Source organism: Cavia porcellus, unplaced genomic scaffold, assembly GCF_034190915.1.
Source record: "Cavia porcellus strain 051 isolate PalLab524CR breed Dunkin Hartley unplaced genomic scaffold, mCavPor4.1 scaffold_2, whole genome shotgun sequence".
Classification (NCBI taxonomy): domain Eukaryota; kingdom Metazoa; phylum Chordata; class Mammalia; order Rodentia; family Caviidae; genus Cavia; species Cavia porcellus.
The window spans coordinates 34852396-34876062 of NW_026947485.1; the positions used below are offsets into that span (position 1 = coordinate 34852396).

Below are 23667 nucleotides of genomic sequence, written 5' to 3' on the forward strand. Positions count from 1 at the left end.
ACTCTCCTGGAATGGTTTTATTGGAATACAGTATAGCATGAAAGTACCAGCTGGTGGCTCGAACTCTGATACTGGTCAAGACATTGCTATAGTAGAGATTAAATTAAATTGATTAATTGGAATACTTGCTTTTATCCCAGTTCAAAGTAAGTAGACAAAGTAGTGTGACCATTTTGAAGCCTTAATTTCCTCATGTGTAAAACAACTAAGTTGACTAAATTATTATCTACTTTGAGAAGTGTGTACATAAATAACTGTATGTCTAATACTACAATGCTGGAAAGGCTGTGGGGGAAAAAGGAGCAATTCTGCACTGTTGGTGGGAGTGTAGACTGGTGCAACCATTGTGGAAATCAGTCTGGAGATTCCTCAAAAAGTTGAGATTGGAAGTCCTATTTGACCCAGCTATTCTACTTCTGGGCATATTCCCAAAAGAATTGAAAACATCATACCATAGTAATATATGTGCACCCATGTTTATAGCAGCACAGTTTGTAATAGCTAAATCTTGGAAACCAGCTAAATGCCCATCTACTGAAGACTGGATAAAAATGATGTGGTATTTTATACAATGGAGTATTAGTCAGCTATAAAGAAGGATCTCATTGAGTCTTTAAAGGTAAGTGGATGCAACTAGAGACCATATTCGTAAGTGAAATAAATCAAAATCATATGTGTAAACACTGTATTGTCTGCTTCATATAAGAAAGTGGAAGAGTAAATAAGATTCAAAATCTATAATAGATATTGTGAAAGGGAAAGAAAGTGCTCAAAAGGAGAGAACTAGGGTGGGGGAAAGGAGAAAAGAAGAAAGCAAAAAGAATATATGTACAGCTAAGATAATTACACTATAATTTCTTTACGTTCATTGAACAGAACGATTTGTACTCATACTGTTTAATCAATTTTTCATGCCTGTATCTTGTAATCTGAGCAACTACTTTGAAGATAACAATATACAATATATTAGCCATTGTCAATTTCCTATTGTTTTCTGTGATTGATTTTATTTTTTTCTCTTTAAAATTAAAATAAAAGTTACATTGAACATATCATTACCTCTCATCCCCTGACAATGTATGACCAACTGTACTTTCTTCAGAATGACACAAAATATTTCAACTGGCTGAGAGTCTTGCTCTGTATTATCTGAAGAAAAGTTCTACTATGAAAATAACCTTCTGAAAAATTTCTCTAGTCCATTACATTTATAGCTTCTTAAGTTTAATAAAGCATGGCACTTACAATACCAAATAGCTAACAGGACACAGAATAAGAGGTAAACTGAATTTTCTCACCTTTCTTCTCATCCTCCTATGTATTCGTGAGCACAGAATAAAAGACCACTTTTTCCTCATGATACCTAGTATCTACACTTAATAACAGTTTAGTTGTAGCAATCATTTGGTTCACTTTTCAAAACAATAATAAAGAGCTGTTCCTTACTGCTTTTGTATAGTCACACTGACATGTAACAATCAAAGTAACCCATAATCGGGGAAGTAACCCATAATCGAGGAATCCTCCACTTCGTTCAAATTATAAATATGAATGGGCGTCCTTCCTTGGAATTTAAAGAGCAGGAAAATGTGGATGAACCAGCATGACGGCTACAGGATAAGATGGAATCCTTCAATGCTTTGTTTTTGCAAAACTCCAGAAATAGCGATCATTGTTCACTTGGTTTTCCACTGATTGAAGAAACTGAGAGGGTACAACTTACATGACAAAATGGAACTGAACACACAAGAAGAGTGTTAACGAATGTGGTAGAAGAAATCCATGTCAGAATAACAGACGTATGAATTAGACATCACTTCTACTGGATATTCATAGTGACATGAATACAACCGCTAAATGGGCAATTACAAAGTTAAGCATAACTCACAGAGCATCTTTTTCCCTTTGAAAGCAGTTGATACCAAACTAGCCTGTCTGAGTTGCTCAATGGCTTACTATAGAGGCTATGAACCATCTCATCTTACACAGCACTTTGTGAATGGACCAGAACAGAAATCTGGAATGCTGTGCCATTTGAAATAAGAACTGTGTTAGTAAATATAAGACATTACTGGCCCACCACATGAAAGGATGCATTCTAAACATCACTAAGAAACTGGGCCAAACAGTCCAAACAGGAGCCAAAGAAAGCCAGGGATCTGGTCTCTTGGCAAAGTTGTTCATTTTGCAATTAGCAAAGAGAAAATTAGCTCTTTCTTTTTTGGGGGTGGGAGGGTTATGGATTAGGTCTAGGAGATAAAATGGGTACTTTTAACTGCAGATGGAATTGACTGCTATCATGGGATTATAAAATGTGGGGGTCCTTCCCAGGATACTTCGTAATACTGTGCCCAGACTACCCTTACCAGGTACATACATTTCCTATTCCTATAGATTTCTGAGAATAAATGGCAGTAATTTTATAAGATAAAATAACATTTCAAGTAAAATGTATAAGAATCAAAGTATAGCCAGGTGGGATGGTGCACACCTGAAATCTCAGCTACCTGGTAGAGAGGCAGAAGGATGGCAAGCTCAAGGTCAGGCTGGACAACTCAGCAAGACACTGCTTCAAAATAAAAAATATAAAAAGCATCAGAAGGTAAGCTTAGTGATATAACATTCCTGGGTTCTTCTCCCAAAGATATAAAATAAAATAAAAATTAAAAACTAAACTAAAGTATAAGTGAAAAGTATTTTATGAAGATTTATAAAGCAGATTATCTGATCTCCCTCACAGTTCAATCCTCCAGTTCCTTCGTTGTACCTCATTGGTTTTCCTGATGGGGACGCGATCAACCTGAGACCATACAGTAAGCATTCAAGGGACTTCCTGACTCTGGCTATGGGGCCTGTATTTCACAAAATAATTTACCCCTGTGAATTTCAGTCAGTCTTCTTCCTCCTCTAGGCTGCAAACATGGTTACTCAAATAATAATAACTTCTCAAAAGACAGCGGTAATAAATAACTCACTCTGAAGTTCACAGTCCAAATAGCGTAAGCATTTCCTTTCTTGTAATCATCTGACAATTAACCCTAATAGAAATTCAGAGCTGATTTCGCTGTTTTCTTCTTCCTGCTGATGTTCCGCTTTTTACTATCCTCCTTCCATCTCTCTATTCATGCACACAAACCTTCTTTTTCCTTTATTCTTTTTTCACATCTGTTTTTCTTGGCTTTTGACAATATCATAAATATTCCTGAAGTAACAATTTTAAAAGCTATTTATTTTATAGTTATTAAGGTTCATGTGGGCCAAGGATACGGCTCAGCAGCACAGCACCTGCCTGTTAAGCACAAGCTCCTGAGTTCAATTTTCAACATGCGCACACACATGTGCAAAGGAAACAAAGAAAAAAGACAAAGAAAAAAAGGCTTATGTGTTTTAAAGATTTAAAATTAATTTTAAATTATTGATCCTTGATAGAAAAAGAAGGTTCTCATTTTCATTTCATACCCCATTCCTTAAAGCCCTGGAAATACTTGTTATCTCTCAGCAATCTCTTTTCCAGAATAACTGTTGTCCTCATTTCTTTTGTTTTCTAGCATCTTATCATTTGTTACTCTCTTTTTAGACACCTCTTACTAGTATTGTCTCAAGCTAAAATAAGAACATAGGTGTGCACTCAGCCTTAAGCTGCAATACTGCTGACCTTGAGAAGTTGTTGGAGTGCCTTCTGCTCTTAAAGCAAGGTTGTTTGAGCTGAGGTGATTTTACATTGCTTGGGTTTAGAATCACGCTATGTTAACACGATTTCTTGGCTTCCCACACCCCACAGATTAGTTTCTTCTTGAGAATCTGAAGTAGGAATGTGCAACACAAACCTTTTGACAACCTGGACATGTGCCCGTACAGTGACAGATGCACGCATACACATGGCCAATGAAAGCAAGTTTCTCAATCATCTCTATAATTGCTGTATTACACTTACTCTGCGATGTAGAAAGATTGGAGAAAGCAGACTTCATTCGGCCTGCCAACCATTCCAGGCTTTCATGCATGTTAGCCAAGGCTTTGAGGTCACTGACGTCACGAAGGATGTCTTGTGGAGGGATTAGTTTATCACCCAGGTTCCCAATTAGAACTTCAGATTCCTTGCCGAAGGCTGCCCTGAAAAAAAAAATTGGATACGTGCTTCACTTACAGCATGGTGAAGTCAAGGGCAGGCAACACTTACTAAGGCATGCTTAGCACAATGGTTGTTTTAATCACTTATTTCACAGCATGAGTTTTTCCATAGGTTTAAGTTTGTAAGGAAAACTGTAACATGCCTGCTTAAAATTATTCTATTAGGGAAAAAGAGTTATTGAAAGAAGAAAGAACTGACTCCAATGGTGTATCATCAGCAGGAATCAATATTGGCTTGAATGACACAATGCCAGTCCTCAGGGTTGGCTGCTAGGCTACTCTCTTGTGGATTATTTCCTACTTTCTCCTTCAGCTTTGGAAGCTGATAAAGTTAGGGTGCCATATATGTACATGGTTTTCAGATTATTGTAATAAAAATGGAATGACCAAGTAAATCGGGTGGCTAGAAAGTATTTTAAGACAGTCAAAACCAGAGAGTACCTGCCTTTTAAAGAGAACAGATTATAGCTGATAGATGAAAAGTTTCATTTATTTACTTTTTAAAGAAAAGGTCTGAGACAAACTATAAGCATTAAGGTATTCATCATTTGGAAAAAGAAACCAATAAAAATCAATGTCAGGATTATTTTACTAACTGGAAAAATATAATCAGGTGGGTTTCACACAGAGCTTAGAGTGACCCTAAGTGTTTTTAGGAGTTGAAAATTCCAGTTACATGCAGTTACAAAGGACAGAGCTGGCAGGGACTCTGGTGAACACATGGCGCAGCTACTGTGGAGACAAAGGAACAGAGGCTGAGAAAGTGAACTGCTTTTATCTACATAATACACAAATGACAGGACTGGGGCTCACGCTGCCTAAGTTCTGTAGGTCTATTTTAAAAAGAGACAGAAAGATGAAATGAGAACTGGTAAGTGGGGATGGTAGGTAGGCAAGTCATGTCTCTTCACGAAGTTACACCTGGTAGACAAGCAGAGCAGATGCTAGAGGAAACAACAGGCACCGGGAGTCTTCCCAGGGTTTTAAAATCTTAAAAACACCTTCAGTGAGAAGACAGACAGGCTTTACCTAAGTAGAACAGCTCAAATTGAGTTTCAATCAAGCAGTGACTAGTAACGGCTGAAACAGAAAGCTGCTTAATTGATACATAGGCACTTACTACATGGTACTACATCAGATGCCTAATGGTAAGAGAAATTACTACTACGAATTAAATGCCTACTAAAAATGTTTCTGTCGTCAAGTAGGGACTCATGATGAACCTTATTTCAAGACAGTTACCTTTTTATTCTTTAAATATCTTTATAACTTTTCTCACTACGTATTTGCAGTACATAATGACTACATTCATTGTGCAGAATTGGTACATGTACAACACATCTTAACTCCTTCTTTATCTTCTCCGTTCTTTCTCTGTCCTATGCATGGTATGGTTATGGAAGCTAAAGTGCAGTGGACTGCACATATGAAATTGTGCCAACAAATCTCATCTACTGTTTTTCACAAGCTGCATTTCTATCTCATTTCCAGGTAATGTAAGTCTATTTTGCTTGAGTAGTAAGGGCAAGAGCACAGGCTTCAAAATGAGGAAAACCTGGGTTTGATTACTGAATCTGTCACTTGCAGTGGATGTTTTTTAACTTTCTGGGGCATTACCGTCTGGTGGTGAGTACAGATGAAATAATGCAAGGATTAGATGATTTTTAACTGTTTTTACTGTGAAAACATCAATAATAATAAAAACAAAGAGTGTAACAAACTTCTATGTATCCATTGCTGGTTGAGTTATCAGCAATTCATAATAAATCCTGTCTCCTCTTGTGCTCATCACTACCTTTATCAGAGTATTTTGAAGCAAGGCATTCAGGTGATGCTCTTAAGTATTTGTAACACAGTGCTTAGAACTTGGTCAGAGCAAGTCAGTTGTAGCTGATATTTTTCTCAGGTCTGTTAAGATGGACTAGTTACTTACAGTCAACCCAAAGGATGTGATGATCAACAAATTTCAATAGGTAAGAATGAGCATCAGGAAATAAGTTAGATCCTAAAGTAGTTTTGCAAACTCAACCACATAACACCATCATATATGTCGCTGTATCTCACAGAATCTGCAAGAGATGAATTACTGTGATAGAAACAACTAGCTGCCAATCTAGTATTCATTATCCTAGGCCTTCCTCATAAAAGCACCCCAATAAATACTGTTGGAGTCAGCAATGTGTCCAACTTAAAAACAAAATGAAACAAAACAAAATGTCCTGCTACATTTCCCTGCCTTTCTCGCAGATGTGGTGGCCAATAATATGTAAGTTGAAATCACCTGAGCCTCGAGACTGCTGTGCCTTTGCCTGTGTAGAATGCAGTCATAGCAGCTGAGCTGCCATAGCTATTCTCAAACATCAGGTGACTTTGAGCACTAGAGTCAGGGCTGAGAATAATGGAGCCAAAAGATAAAGAGAGCCTGGACACACTGATGACATCATGGAGCTGCGATACAGAGTTGGACAATACGTCTCTAGGCTTTCTGTCACAGAAGAGAAAATGAAACCTTCTTTGTTTAAGCCACTGTTATTTCAAGGTTCTGTTACTAACTGCTAAATGTAATTTCTAACTGACACACTCATCTAATTAGCATAAGTGATGTCATCCTCAGGAAACTTTCTCGGAATTTAGATATCTCTAAAATCCAGTTACTGAGAAAAGCAAAACTGTCTCCCTCATAATTTGAGGCCAGAAGACATGTATAATATCCTCCCCCGGGCTGTCACTCAGTCAAGTTGTAAATATTTAGTTTTCTTAATCTGCCCTCATGTATCAACTCTTCCAGTCCCTTAATCATCTTTGATAGATATAACACAAAAATGCCTCTGAGCTGGGTGGTTAAAAAGCAACAGGGGAGGCAAACAGCTTTGAAAGCCAGGCTTGAAGCCATTTTTATGCATGTAGGTGTAACCCTGGGTGGAATGTGACAATCAAGACAAATGTTATTAGGTAGAAGTCTAATCCGTGGCGTGGAGCTGTGTGGGCCCCAGGCACGTCTGCAGTTTGCTTCCAGCGCTAGATGCCAGATCCCATTTCCCTTTGGCTCACTGAGATTTGCTTAACCTCCTTAGACGGTAGAGCAATAGACTGAGAAAAATACAAACTGCCTCATGTTGAATACATAGTAGACATCTCATTTGACAGGAATCCATAATCACGCCCTAACAACCTGGAAAAAGCACAGAAACCATGACACTGAGGATAACTGATTGACAGCCATAACCATTTCACACAAAAAACCATTCCTTCGAGGATTTATGTGTGTGAAAGAGCTTGGTGGAAGGTTTTTTATGTGTTATAATAACCTTAAAGTAATGGCTTGAACTGCTTGACTAGATTTTTTCTAAATCTTCTGATTTATTAAATTATAGCATATCCATACTATGAAAGACTATGAAGTCATTAGAAATTATACAGTAGAGAATATTTGATATCATAGAAAAATACTTGATATAGCCTATTTGTAGTCACTGAATGTAGCTGAATTAAACTATTAAACTGTATATACTGTATCATACATATTATTATCATGACAATAATTATATATTTATAGAATAAAAGATTGGATCTTAGTATACCAAAAATGTGAATTGTGTGATTGAATCAAGCTTTGTGTTTCTCTGTATTTTTCAAATTTCCTTTTAAATAAAAGTTGACTCTTTAAATAAAAGAAATACTTAAAATCCAACTAAACATGAGAAAACATTCAAGAGGGTATTTTAGAAGTTCCAGCATGAAAAACAGGATGGCAGGTTCGAGAGCCAAACTGGGAGGTGGCAGGCAGCTGGCCTGAACTTGTGTCTCAGCACTGCTAAAGATGTAGTCATTGTCCCATGTAAAGTATCTCACGGGCAGAATGACTACCCTGCAACTGGACCAGAATTATTTCCACTTTTTGGATCTGAATTTTTACAGTCTTCATTTTCTGCTTATTATGAAAATATATTATTTAGTAAACACTTCGTGTATTTTTGAGAGCCAAAGAAAACAGAATAATCACTGTGTTGAGAGACAGGAGTAAGAAACTCAGGCATTCAAGTCATTGCCTTGAGATAATCTCACATGGCAAGAACAGAAAGAACTAAAAACGTGTAGGATTGAAGTACTCAATCTTATATAAAGAGCCCTCTTAGAACTAGCTGGCCAATAAGCTCACACAGAAGCCTACAAAAACTAGTCTTTTGGATGCAGAGAAATTGGGGCTTTTGGATGCAGAGAAACTAGGCTTAAGAAGACTATTAAACATGTTAAACTTAATTTTTACATACAATTAAAAACTTTTTTTCTAAAGAGCTTGATCTGACAAGAATTTGAGAATTTTGCCAAGAGTGCAAAACCTATTTAATTTTACCATACAATTACAATCTTTAAAAGAGGGTTGACAAGAATTCATTTAAGAAAATTTGCCAAAAATGCACAAAATTGTCTTTTTACATAGTTCTGTTATCTACCAAAAGGCAAAAAATCTGCAAAAATGAAACTATAAAAAACATCATAAATGGTTTTAAAGTGATTGATACGCAGATCTTGTCTTATAACAAATAAACATGTATATTCAGATCCATTCCCCCCTCGCCCTGCCCCCGTCCCCAAATCTTCTACCACTGCTTCCTGTTACTGGGCCCACGCCTGAGGTCACTGCTCAAGGAGCTTAGGACACACTGCTGCAGAAGGACAAGGGCCGGTTCAAGTGGCAAAGCAGGTGGACAGGCTCCTCACATCACCATCACGGTGAGGGGAGTGCTGTGCTTACTAGTACTTATGTCAGACGCTTGTATCAGGCATGGAACTGCCTTCCTTGCCCGAAACATTTCTGCCAGCACTGTCAGTAGATCTAGTTCAGGTCGTATTCACAATCATGGTACCCCATTCAATAATATTTCTGACCAAGAAACTTATTTTTACAGCCAAATGAGGCAACACTCAAAGTGCTAGAATTCCCTTTTCTTGGTGTGTATCTGTCCATCCAGAGGGAACTGCATTGGCAGGGGTGGAATGGCACAGGTGAACGTTAGCTATGATACAACTTACAGAAACTACTTACAGAACTGGAGTGCTGAAATACTTTGTAATATATGTTCTTTTGTACCTGCCTTACTTCACTAAGTACAATGCTTTTAAGCTCATTTTGCTGTATAAATCAGAATTTCATTCTTTCTGAAGGCCAAATAATACTCCTTTGTACGTACATATCACATTTTGTTCCTTTCTCCATCTGCTGATGGCTAATTGTTATTCTGTATTTTGGCTGTGTGAAGAGTACTGCTAAGAACATTGCTGTATGCTAATCTATTACAGTCCCTGCTTTAACATTTTTGAAAAATTATCTAGAATATATATCTAGAAGTGGAATTACTGGATCATACATAGGGCAGGGCTTTGCTTTCTGAGGAATAGAAACATAGTTTTCTACATTTTACATTCCACAAGGACTCTGATTTTTCATCATTATCAATATTTGTTATTTTATTTTTTTGTTTTTAAATAAAAGCCATCCTAAAGCAATATTTCCCCTACTATTTTATATGAGTAGCATTAGTAGTGATTAACATTTTACCAGACATTAAGAATCACATCTCGCCTAAAATGGAGGACTGTGAAGGCCCAGGCTTGAAATAAATGCAATAACTCATGAGACTGGGCTGGGGTTTAGCTCAGTGGCATAAGTGCCTGCTTGGCAAACACAAAGTCCTAAGTTCGATCCCTGGTACAAAAATTACCCCCAAAAAACAAAAATAAAAAACTGATGAGACTTTGAGTCTCGTTTGCTGGGGGAAGGAGGAGAATGCTTTTACATAATAAATGTTTACTTTATACTAAGCAGAAGCATGAACTTCTAAGATACAAGTATAGGGCAGGAATGGGTATATAGAATAACAAAAACGGTAGACCTTAAAACTCCCAGGCCACTTGGCTCTAAGGGCCATCAATTCCACTCTTCCCCTTTCTCTGATCTGTACGCAGCAGAGGGGCCTAAACATTTGGCTGTTTTCTAGGCTCCCAGCTAGATCCTGACAATGAGAGACCCTAGCAGGGAAATGAAGGGCAAACAAAAAGTAGAAGCCAGTGCATTGATCATGCTTCCTCCTCACACTGCAGGACACCTCTAGCAATGGCTGCATTCTCTGCCTGGCTCTGCTACCCATAGTGTCTCAGTTTCCTTCAGGTGCCTCTGTACACTACTCACCTGTCTCACCTTGGTATTTCAGCTAAGGGATGTGGTGGTGGTGGTTGTGGTGGTGGTGATAATGGCTTCTTCATGTTGCTGCTGAGCTATGGGGTGTTTTTTTTTTTTTTTTGGTGGGGCTGGGAATTGAACTCAGAACCTCACACTTGCCAGACAGGCATTGTGCCACTCAGAGCCAAATCCCTGGCTCTGAGCTGTGAATATTCTTAATGTCCCCTGTTTGATTCTCACTTAATGTCCCCTGTTTGATTCTCAAATTCTCATTAATCTGTGTAACCAATTCTCAGCATTAAATTCTCTTTCAGGTAAATACTTAAATTGGTTTTTATTTTTCATGATAGACCTTGATTTATATAAGATCTAGTAATGATATTTGAGTACATTTAATGATACTGGGAATTGATTAAAGTCTTTAGCAAGTGGATTAGCTAGTTCTGTTTTCTAAGAAGAAAAACAGAGAGACGTAAGGTGGCCTTTTAAAAGTCACTTAAGCACTCACTATATGACAAAACCTAAGAAAAAGGTTAGGTCACCTACAGAAATTTCTAATAATACTGACTGGTTCTTTTTTTTTTTTCTTTTCCCATTTTTTTTTCATTTATTTATTTATTTATTTATTTATTTATTTATTTATTTATTTATCAGTACCAGGGATCAAACTCAGGACTGTCTGTTTGCAAGGCAGATGCTTATGCCGCTGAGCTAAATCCCCAGCCCCCATTCTGACTGGTTCTTATGAGGTATGATAATGACACTTCTATTTAGCTTTTCTGTTTTCTACAACTCTTCACTTCAACCTTTTCAAAACCTAATTTTTCAGTGTCAAAAGTAACGTGCTAGTACAATTCTGATGGGTTTTTAAATCGGGTTTTCAAAAACTGTTTTTCCATAATGATCTTAACTAATCCCTCATATACAGACAGTAATAAAACTTTCAGTTATCTTGATTGCAATATTATTTTTTTCCTCCTACAAACTGCTAAAACTCATCACTAAGCCTATCTTTCAATGGTTTTCACGCATGTGCGTTTCATGACCCTCTATCATGTGAGTAGCTATTTTTTTCTACTTATTAAATGTTTTTTTTTTTTCTCTTTAGAAGTTTGTCTCTTCTTTCATTGATCATAATCAAAGATTTTTCCTTTGTTTTCTTTACTGGATGGTATTTTTTTATTTAAAACCTGCGTTGCTTTTGGCTAGCTAGATGAGGTCATTCAGTCTCACAATGTATACAGGTAGAATTGGGAGGAGGAGTGTACAGGTCCTTAGTGTCTTCTTTGCAAATAACTTGTATATAGAAAAACATCAATAACTTTTCTTCCTTGTTCTGTTCAGACTTAGAATAATATTTATTTATTTTCTAGTGAAGAGGAATTGGGGGTTTAGATGTGAAAATATGAGAAATGAACCATGACTGCCATTACGATGTATGTAGGTGTACCAGATTGACTGCTTGTAACTTTAAATCAGCTTGGTTAGTGGTACAGGCACAAACCCTAGACTTAGGGATTTATGATATTCTGTACACATTAAACCTTATACTTACCACAGACCTCTAAACCTATAGCCCTGAATTATTATGAATTTAGTTTTTGTCTTATGGATTTATTCTTTCTGGACAGTCATATGTAATTCCTAGCCATGTATACAGAATTATATAACATATGGTCTGTTGTTGTTACCTTTTTTTACTTAGCTTATTTTCAAGATTCATTCATGTTCAAGTATGTGGTAGCCTTTCATTTATTTTCTAATTGCCAAATATGGCCCATAATAAGTATACACCACAGGTATGCATTCACAGGTGATGGACACTTGGTAGTTTCCACCTTTAAGTAATTATGATGATGCTGCCATGAACACTCACGTGTAACTTTTTGTGTGGATGTGTGTTTTCACTTCTCCTGGGTGTACATATCTAGAAGTAGGATTGCTGGATCACACAGTAACTCTATGTATCTTTAAGCTTAAAGGAATGACAGACTGTTACCCAAAACAGCTATACCATTGTACACTCCCTAGTGGTATATATGGGTCCCAATTTCTCTGCATCCTTGTCAACACTTGCTATTATTTGCCTTTTTAAATTGTAGTTACCCTACTTAGTGTAAAATAGTATCTTCGATTTGTATTTTCCTGATGGCTAGTGATTTTCCATGTGCTTATTAACTATCTATATATCTTCTTTACAGAAATTACTATGCTTATTACTATCTATGTATGTACTTTAGAGAAATGTATATTGTAACTTTTGTTTATTTTAACTGTGTCCTTTTTTTTTTTTTGGTATGAGGAATTAAACTTAGGAACTTGTGCTTGCCAGCCAGGTGTTGTGCGACTGAGCCATATTCCTGGCACCTGTGTTGTCTTTTTAACAGAATTTTAAAAAATTCTTTAGCAGATATTTAGTGGGAATTCACTTTTAACCTGGTTTGTGCTAGATCCTGTGTTGTGTTGCAAGCCACCTCTTAATACTAAGCATACCCTAGTGCTCTGATTTTGGTTTCCAAATAATATTTCTAAGTAAAAGAAAGTAGGAGTCTGGGGAGAATGGCTGATTTCAGGAATGGAAGGAAAAAAATACAAAATGAGCATAGGAAACCTGTTGTACTACCAGTAATCAAAGATAAATGGGGTCAGGTCAGATATCTGAGACAATTTGAATCTCAATAACAGTAAAAGTTATAATGAATTCTGATTTCAGTGATGATAGAAAACCTTGTTTGGAATTAGTTCCCCTATTGTGGGCCAAGCATAAAACTTAATCAAATAATTAAATGTTCATATGCTGAACAAGGGGCAGCAAAATACTGTGAGCCCTGGGGAGAGTGAAGGCAATGAAGTAATTACAATCCCAGCTTACCATCTGGAGGCATTATCTATGCTACAGTGCAAACATTATGTATATGTGTATTATCTGTATACATATATATGTGTGTGCAAATATAGTTATACACAATTTAAACACCTCAATGTGTATATGTGTATATAACTATACATACAAGAAATACATATTTGCATTATATATATGAACTATGTATATGTGACATGTGTGTATGTTTTATGAACACATCATTGGACTGCAGTGGAATATACATTTGTTACTGTTACATCTGCAGGAGATAGCAAGATAGATCATACACTGAGCCATTATAGAAACAAATATAACACATGTTAATGAAATGAATTAATTTCAGAGTATATCATTTGACCATAAAACAATTAAACTACAAGGCAATAACAAAAAGGTATTGGGAATATTTCTGTATCTTTGAAATGTAAGCAACACATGTTTGAATGTCACAGGAAAGCATAAGAAAAAAATTTTGAATTGAATGGTTGAAAATACAACACATCCATTCTCATTCATTGGTGCATAGCCTCTGGCTGCTTTCGTACTATAGCCAAGTACTTACAAAAGAGATTAAATGGCTCACAAAACCTAGAATATTAATAGAGGATCTCTATAGAGAGAGTTGGTCAACTTTTGCCTTACTGATAATATGAGGAAAACATATTACCAATATAAGAAGTTAATTAGAGGCTACTACTACAGATCCTACAGATAGCTGAAAAATAGAATGGGAATATTTTAACCCATTGTATCAATGACTTAGTGATTTAGATCACAAGACTAAGTTTTTAAAAATATACCATTTTAAAATGGGTATACAGGTATTAGAAAATATAAATACCATTATATATGAAATAGTAAGGAAAATCCACTCAAAAAGAAAAGTTCAGGTATAATAGTTTCATTAATGAATTCTACCAAGCACTTAAGAAATTATACTAGCATTCTCCTCACCCTTTTAATTTGGTCCTGGGGACTAAACATGTGGTTATCATACTTAGCTACATCTGCAGCCCTTTTTTATTTTAGAACAGGATTACGATAAGTCAGAAAATTTCCCAAGCAGGGATCAAGCTTAAAATTCTCCTGCCTCAGCCTCCCAGACTACTGGGATTGGAGGAATGTATCACCATGCCTTGCAATACCAATCGTATTAACTCTTACAGAATACAAAGATTGGGAAAAACATTGCCAAGGATGTGATGAGAACTCCGTTGGCAGTTTCAAATATGGTTAAACATGCTCTCCTGTGACCCAACTATTCTACTTCTATGTAATTGCCAAAGAGAATAAGTATTTATGGAGACAAAAGCTTTCACCAGAATTCATGATCAATACATCATAAGAGGCAGTTTTATGTAGTAAGGAGCTGAAACTGGACACAACTCAGACACCCAATAACAGGTGAGTGGCAAAACAAACTGTAACATTGTATATCCAAAAGTATTATCTAACTCAACTGTAAAGTTCTAAAAATTTGTTGGCATAGATGAAACTTGAACCATTATTCTGAGTGAAAGAAGCCTGCTACAAGAATATGAGCTATATGATTCTATTAATGAGAAATTCTAGAACAGACAAAACCAAACCATGGTGGTGATATCAGAATAGTGGTTTCCTCCAGTAGGAAAGAGGTAAGAGTAATCTTCTTGGGTAATGGACATGTTCTCTATGTTCACTGTGGGTATAGGTTACATGTATAATTTGTCAAAACTCACCTAACTGAATATTAAGAGTTGTTGCATTTACTGTAAATTATAGCTTAATAAAAAATTAAAAAACAAAAAAGTGATGATTATGACACAATGAATACTTTGAAAATAATCCATGAGTACAACATAAGTGAGCAGTAATGAGAGGGAATGGCAGATGGAGACAGTAGGAAGGAGAAGAAAAAGGTCTTTTCCATGCAAGAGTATCGGATAATAATGTTTCAGACAAGGTTTATCGAAGTGTATTGGTAAGTGTATTGGTAAAATTTCAGAAAGAAGAAAATCACACTGTTGAGGGTTTACACCCTAGGGTTTATGCCCATGGATTATTAAAATAGTAACACAAGGAACTAACAGTATATTTTCAAAGAGGAAGTCCGGCAGTCATTACCTTAACAAATGGTCAAGCGTGGCTTTATGGTTGGCAACACAGCCAGACTGAGTGGAGTGGGAAGCATAAAATATTACCTACGTCATGTTCACGACAGAAATGGGCACACTGGATGTAAGCACAAAGAGATGCCAGATGATTCAGATCTTTCTTGACCCCTAGTCTAGACTAGACACTTATTCAAATATTACACATCATGTAAAATAGAGGGATTAGATGAGACTGTTGTAGATTAGTGGAAGCTAAAGAGATAAAACAATGTGTGAACCTTGACTGGAACCTGGATATTTTAAAAATCTAGGTGACATTTTTGAGGAGTGATTGGGGAAATAGAACTATAAACTATATGTTGGATAAAATCTTGAATGAAGGTTGATTTTGTTGGGTGTGGTATAGTAAGCAGAATAATTGCCCTTTAAAGAAAACTATGACTATGTTATTTTAAATGGAAAAGCAAATTTACAGATGTGATTAAAGTTAAATACCTAGAGATAGGGAGACTATCCTGAATTACTTGGTGTATCAAATCTAATTATATAGATTAACAGTGGAGACCCTTTCTTGGTTGTCTCAGGGAATGAGATGTTATCTTGGAAGAAGGGTCAGAGAAATTAAAGATGGAAGCAGAGCAAAGAATTAGGTTGGATGCTGGAAAGTGGAAATAGATTCTTTCCATATATTCCAGAAAGTAATCCAATGCTGCAGATACCTTGATTGTAGCCTACTGAGATTTGTGTGGCACATTTCTCAATCACAAAAGTATAAAACAACATAACTGTGTTGTTTTAAGCCATTATATTTATGGTAATTTGTTAGACTAGCAACATAAAAGTAATATTTATGGACAATATGTGGCTAAGATGTCTTTGTTCTTGGGAGATCTATGCTGACTGTTTAAGAGTGAGAAGCCAATATATCTATAGTCTACTTTTGGATGGTTTGGCAAGTGGGAAAATTGGGTGTATGTACTTGGAGACAGTAGAGTAGGTATGGCAAGACCTACTACAAAATCATATCTAAGGCAGTGTATGATGTATGCATTGTACTGTTATTTTAGCATTTTTGTGGGTTTTAAAATTTTCAGATTTCAAAAGGAAAAAAAAACCATGATTAAGCTCAGGAAAAAAAAAAAAACAAATGAGAAACAGAAGAGCAATTAATGGGCCTATATAAATTACTGTCTCTTCTACCTCTATCTAGAATTATTCCTAGGCAGCAAGCAGTCTCCTGGGAATCACTTCCTACAGAGATCCCTTGATACTGTTCTTTGAGTTTCTAACCAATGTGTTGATTTCTTGAAAATGAATGTTTTTTACAAGGTATAACTTGAATTACAAAAAAATAATGCACCAATTCAAAATCGTAGACAATATTACTAAAGCTATCAGAACTCTTGCAAATTCTTTCTGCCCTTCTGCTTTCAGATCCAGAGAGATAAAATGTAGAATGAGAATTATTTTCTGATATGCTTAGTCCATGAATGTATAAATGCACATATTTTTGACAGGTTTTCTCTCTTTGTACCTGCATTTTGGACTTTTATTTATGAGCAAAAAAATTTATTGTGTATAACTGAACCTTTTCTAGAAGAAAAAGGCTAAAGTTGTCAGGTTATAGCAGAAAAAAGTCTAGAAAATAAATTGCCACTTTTCCACAATGTGGGCTCCCTACCTAAAACAAAGAAACAAAAGTATCATCCCAATAGAACTGAGTTGGTAGCCAAAAATCAGGATTCAACCAGTTAGTTTTCAATTAGAAACCACTATTTTAATCAAGGTCAACAGAGATTAATGTGAAATAAGTTCAAATGAATTATGGGAGATTTATTGTGCTAAAAGAAAATCTGTTCCTGTTTGATTAAGACCTGAATAATAAATATGAAAAGAAATTCTTTGAAATGTCCCTATAACCACACTTTTAATTTAAACTGCTATTTTATTTCCTAGTGCTACTACGTTAGTTCTTTTTATATTAAGAATACTGTATATTCCATTCAGTAAAGTTTTATTCTTTATTAACTTCTGATTACTAATTTATAGTACGGCTCAGACCTTAAATATTTGTACTATGTACTTGAAAATTCCTATGCTTTCCTTTCTTTTAACATCATTACGTATATAACAATTAGTACATTAATACAAATATACATGCATTCAATAAGTGTTTATTAAACAACTACTGTCCCCATTCATTCTATGCTTGTCATTTAACACTAAAATTCTAGAAGACTGATATTCATTAGGCATTCTAGTCATTGACACCACGGCATTGGTATCACTGTTGAATCCTGACTTGATCTGAGAACTTGATAGGTTGAAAACTTATCTGCTTTCAAGACCAACGCTTTTCTGGAAACTTCCTTAGAAAGTAGTAGTCACTGAAGAATTAATCAAATCTTCTCATAAAACATCTCTATAACTGAAAGTTGTTTTTCTGAGGCATCAAATAAATGACAAGCATTTGAAGGACATGCCCTAAATGTAAACACCCTAAAACATGAACCTTTATAGTAACTAAAACTAGAAGAAATTACATTGAGCGTTTGACAAAGTGATCAGAATACACTGAGTATTCATTATACATGGAGTTCTAGTCTATTCCAAATTATATATGCAAGACAAGGGCATAACTTGATTGGGCCTTAAATATAACTGAATATGCTAGTTAAAACAAACACTGGCATGTGCATGTATGCATGTGCATACTCACAATAATTAGTTTTAAAAATAGTACCTAACTCTGTACGTTCTAGTCTCACAGACTGTGTTGGCAGATGATGAGACAGCGGTGCACAGAGAGTCAGTATCAGAGTGGAGCCCAGGAACCCAGGGCTCAGTCTCAGGGTTTTTTTCCATGTTTTGCGTGGTACTCCTTATTAGGAATAAATCAATGAATACACTGACATATTCATGGATGAAGAGAGCAAAAACTTCCTTCATAATTGAGGCTAGTAACAGTAAGTAGAAAGCTAAAATTGTGAAGGCAACACATTACTTAAAGACTGAAGGCTCCAGCTGAAAATTATGGTATTCAGACCCAACTTGGTATAAAGTTGCATTGACATGATCTGTTAGGTTGGGGTAGGGGTGGTGGATGCATCTTTTAAAGCTAAGTCACTCAAAGAAGGTTGGCCCAAACATTCCCATCATAGACAATGTAAAGCAGCACCAGACACAAACACTTAAGTACAAGTTGTTTCTTCAGTTCTTTCAATTTCTTAGGGAAATGGTTTTTTTCTATCAGGAGTAACTGAATTATGCATTCATTGAAATAACAATACTTTATCATCTGAAACATGTTTTAAGCTGATTATCTCAAAAGATAATCAGAATTAGAGTGAAAATCACTTATTATAAATTGAGCATATGCATAATATATTAAAAGTTTAAAAGTCAAATTTATAAAGCATTGGACACTTTCTTTTGAGTATTCCATGTCATTGACTATCTTTAATTGTCATGCAGTCCTTTTGAAGAATCTGTATCTGTTCAGAGCACAAATAATGAACAAGTGATCATAAGCAAGAATGACTAAGTATAGATCTTTAAGGTGGCTCTCTTAGAGCAAAGAAGAGATAAGGAATTAGGAGAAAGACATACAAAAAAAGATGGACACTTTGGTAGCAAAGTGAGACACTGTGGGAACAAGTGAATGTGCTGAATAAAACTGGTAGAAAACTGGAGCTGAGATGTTTTGGGGGATAAAATTTTAGAATGCTTGTATTTGTGAAGAAATAGTGAACTTATTAGATAATTAACAAGGATTGAGTATGTACAACATTTTTTAAAGCAAGTAAAAATTTTAAATCAAAGTAATTACTATCCATAGCTAAATAACCTATACTGATGAACACTGATACAGAGTCCTACTCTATGCTGGCTTCAATCTTGTGTCCAGAAAAAAAATGACATGCAATTTTTTTAAAATTACATTTTCTAAATTTTTCCATGATTATATCTATCTTATTAAACAATCTGTTAAAACTGCTATGCATTAACTTTAGACTTTTTATTCTGACTTCTTGTTCAAAAGATGGGTAAAGATTTAACTTACTTATACCTTCCCTTTAGCCCAGTTACATCCCTTCACCTTCCTATGTAGTTATCCTATGAATTTTAATTTTTCTATGGTTTGTGTCTTCACATGTTTACATATACTTTTATCTCTAGCGGCACCATTTGCCTCATTTGTGTGACTTCCCCAGATTGTACCATCCTAGCCCAAGTGGAAGGAAGCTGATTTGCAGGATAGGCCAAGGTTTCTGGGAAGGGATGCTGGGGGAAAGGCTACCTGAGTTCTGTCTTGAAAGCTGAGCTGGGCAGGCACAGGAGATAAACTGGGATTATTAGAGGGTGTTCCAGAAAGGAGAAGTAGATACGGCAGGCAGAGGGATAAGGGACTGTGGTGGACTAGGAATCTGAGAGCATTCAACAGGAAAATAAAGCAGGTGTGAACAACCAAGTGACTTTTTATCCTGTGACAAAATTTCAGACTGCAGTAGAGGCACAGCTGGGAATAGCCTATCGCAGGCACAGGACTTTGCAGCAGTGGTTCTAGAAGTCTCACTGCTTGCCCTCATCCTGTTTACTATCTTACAGGCTTCATTACAGGCATGCTGCTCATCACCATAATTGTACAGGTAATTACTGTCAACTTGAAGGATACCAGACTAAGAAAGATGACAATTTTTTTAATCAAGACTCTAAAGAAGAAAAAGAGAAATAGGATTAAATGTAAACCTAGATAAAATTATTAATTCTATGATCTCAACATAAAAATAAAATGCAAATGAAATATTAGTGACTTTTTAGTAATATGAAAAGATTATGCACAAATAGCTGTCTAGTAATACATCACTCACACCACTCATGAAGGATATTTTAAGTTTTGGGTTTTTGTTATTGCTTTATTGCCAATGTTTGGCATACAAGAGTCACATTATTTTGGAATAATAATATACTAACTCATTCAATCACCTTTTAAAAAATTTTAATTCAATCATCTTGAACATTAATATATTTGTAGCTGAGCTTTCATGGCCTATATGTTTTGTTTAATTTTGAGATTTAAATCTGCTTCTTATCCTGACTTTCCCCACAATGACTCACCTCCATCTGTGACCTTTAGCTTGTTTAATTGGGGAGAGGAAAAGGAATATTTTAGCAAAGCACTTTCTATCCTTGCACTTATTTAATATATTCATGTTTTCTGATTCATCTTTCCTTTTATAATTACATTTTTAAAGTCATATTAAGCATCCAGAGATAGGAAATAAGTGTCTCCATTCTAATGAAAGTTTTGCTTAAGATAGCTGGAGTATTTCTCCTCTATCACCTCTTTCATTTGCTCTTCTAAATTTATCTAAAGATTCTTCAATCATTGTAGTTAGGTGGAATGTTTTAACAGCTGTTGCTTATATTATGTTGAAAACTTAAAATTTCTAAGTGGAACTTTTTGGAAATTATTAATGCTATTATATTTATTTCTTAATTCCATAAAATAACAAAAAGCCATCTTAACAAACAAACATACCATTTACTTAATTCTCTAGACAAATTTTAAAAGCTATCCTCCAAATAACTCAATAAATAAAAATAGCTAAAAATCTCAAGTCTTAACTTTAAAAAAATTTTTTTTTTAATTTTGAAAGTAGTAAAATACAACAGAACAAGACAGAACAAAGCCAATTGAGACAGTGCGTTGAAATTGGTACAGAACATCACAGCAGGTTACCGGGATAACAGTAATAGGTACCATAGTATATCTCGTTATCTTCACAATAGTTGTTCTTTCAATCAGGTATAGCAAAATCAAATGAAATATAGAACTTTTAGAACTTATCAAAACAGAATATTGAAGGGAGCAATTAATCAGAACAAAGCAAAACAGTGATAAAAATATTTGCCTTTAAAGGGATGGTAGAAGGAAATCTCCCCTATTTGCTATATTGCATATGGTCAATCTTCCAAGAGATGCTCAGACCCCTGGCTTCTATTTGTTAACAGGGTGGTGGTGGTGGTGGTGGTGGTGGTGGTGGTGGTGGTGGTAGTGGATGGGATGTTTGATTCTCAGCCTGCGTGCCAGTAGGTTCACGGCTGCTTACCAGGGAGGCGAGCTGGTTGCTTGGTTTCCCAGCATCCTAAGTTCCAATACAGCATGGATCTCAGGAGATGCTGGGTGGTTCTTTCCTTGGGGAAGCTGCAGCTTGCCCAAGCCACAGCTGCTTATCAGGGAGGTGAGCTGGTTGCTTGGTTTCCCAGCGCCCTAAGTTCCAACATTCAAGTCTTTATTTTGTTCAAGACTGCATTATCTCTACTTAAGACCTACATAACTTGTTTAATAACAGTTTTATATTTCATCACCTTTGTGTCTTCCTTTCTTTTTCAACAATGGTTATACCTATTTTTTGTGTTTTGATTAGGTAAACATATAAGTCAAAGAAAACAAAAGTAACAGCCTTGGTTTCAATAAATGTAGGTGGATATATGCTTTTTAACAAGCTGCTATTGGAAGAGAAAGACTCACAGAGACATGATACATTAACACAACTATTATCGATAACAGCAAACAAAATCTGCAGTCAAAGTGCTTATACAATAAATGTCTCACATTAGCAGAAAATGATTTTTTTATCCTACAAAATTATGATGATCAATGAACATGAAGGAATAACTCAAAAACTACAAAAATGTACATTCTGATACATTTTTAGGCTGACTGACTATAGTGTGCTAGCTCTGGTAGTCACACTACTAAGGTTGAGATTCTATTCCTGTTCCTTAACGGCTGTACAAACTTGAGGAAGTTACTTTCTCTGCACCTCAGTTCTCTCGTTTGTTGAATGGGAATAATATTACTTGGAAACTAGTAATACTGTACAGTGCTGAGCAATGACAATTCTTACTGTTACAATTGTTGAAACAGACTGCACAATCTATGCAGAGACTTAATTATTATTCATCTCTTGGCCTGCTACAGTTCCAAATTAATTTGTAAGTTTTATGTATTAATTGACCTTTATTATCCGAAAACTCTGGTTTTGGTCCAGCTAAACACACTTAAGACTTTTCCAAGCTGGATCTAAAGAAATAATACTTACTCTTTAAAATTCAGGGGCTATAAGTGAAATATTTAAAGGTTTGAGGGACTCTTTTCTAATAGGCATGGCCTCCCTACTTCCAAGATAACATTTCCCTGTCTCCTTTACCGTCCTCAACACCTTCCTCTTTCTGTTAATTTTTTTCAAAAAGCAGGACTACCTTTTATCAGTGGATATGCCCAGCTCTCAATATGTACACACACACACACACACACACACACACACACACACACACACACAGAGGCAAAGACAATGGGCTGGACACCCTGCTTTCAGCTCCCTTGGGAACAAAAGCATATTTGCTATTTTTCTTTTTTTCTATCAATGCCCTGGCTTGACCTAGTTTTATCTCCTCTATTGAAAATTAAGCCTGGAAATAATACATTTTACTTTTTATTTTAAAAAAAGAAGACTAGAAAAGGGTCTCATTTAGTAATGAAGGGAACATAACCTTTATTCAATTCAAAGGGCACCAGATTCTATATTCATCTAGGCACCAGACAGCATTCTGTGCTTTAAAAGATAATTATAGGATGGAAGTGTGACTTTTAAGTCTTTTGGGCTTTTTGTTTTATGGTGCTCTAATGGGCTAAATCAAGGCTCTCTGTTAACTCTACCATGTTGGAATGTAAATTAAAGAACATCTTCTCTTACCTATTTGTTTTAACTTCTAATCTGGATAGAGGATGTGACAGGTTAAGAGGAAAGAAGCAATCACATACAAAATAAAACAGATCGAAAATCATTTCTTTTCCATTAAAGCAAACATAATTTGCTTTTCAAACCATGTCTACATGCAAAAAAACCCCAACACCTCCCCCCCAAAAAAACCTGATATAGAGCTTTGTAGCCTGAATTTTTGTCTTGGTGTCAGATTGATAGTTTCTACATGGGACTCCAATCAATCAATCAATCGATCGATCAATCAACCAATCAGTCAATCTCTCAATCACTTTTTACCTCTCTTGAAAAAAAATCATGAATATATTTTGCTGTTATATCCACAAAAGTAATCTGCATGAAGGGAAGTACGTAATACAAGAAAGGAAATAATTTTTTTCTTATACCAAGATCAAACTCATGACCTTGCACTTGCCAGGCAGGCACTTAGGCCACTGAGCTAAATTCCTGGCCCAGAAAATCAAAATTTAAGGTTGAAAATTTACTTCAGATGCTGGGGGATATACATGCAGCAGAAAGTTTTGAAAGAAAACATCTCTGTGACTTTTTCACAAGGTCTGTGACTATTTGATTTCTTCATTAGGATATAAAATGCATTTCTATAAAGTA

The 23667-nt window shown here is 35.7% G+C and overlaps 1 protein-coding gene across 1 annotated transcript in view; it reads right to left on the bottom strand.

The window, feature by feature from the left end:
- The window catches only part of Exoc4 (exocyst complex component 4), a 722212-nt gene that overhangs the window by 102496 nt on the left and 596049 nt on the right, over nucleotides 1-23667 (bottom strand). Inside the window, exon 14 of the mRNA XM_003467878.5 lies at nucleotides 3935-4113. Within this exon, the coding sequence (XP_003467926.2) occupies nucleotides 3935-4113 (179 nt within the window). The remainder of the gene's footprint in view (nucleotides 1-3934; nucleotides 4114-23667) is intronic.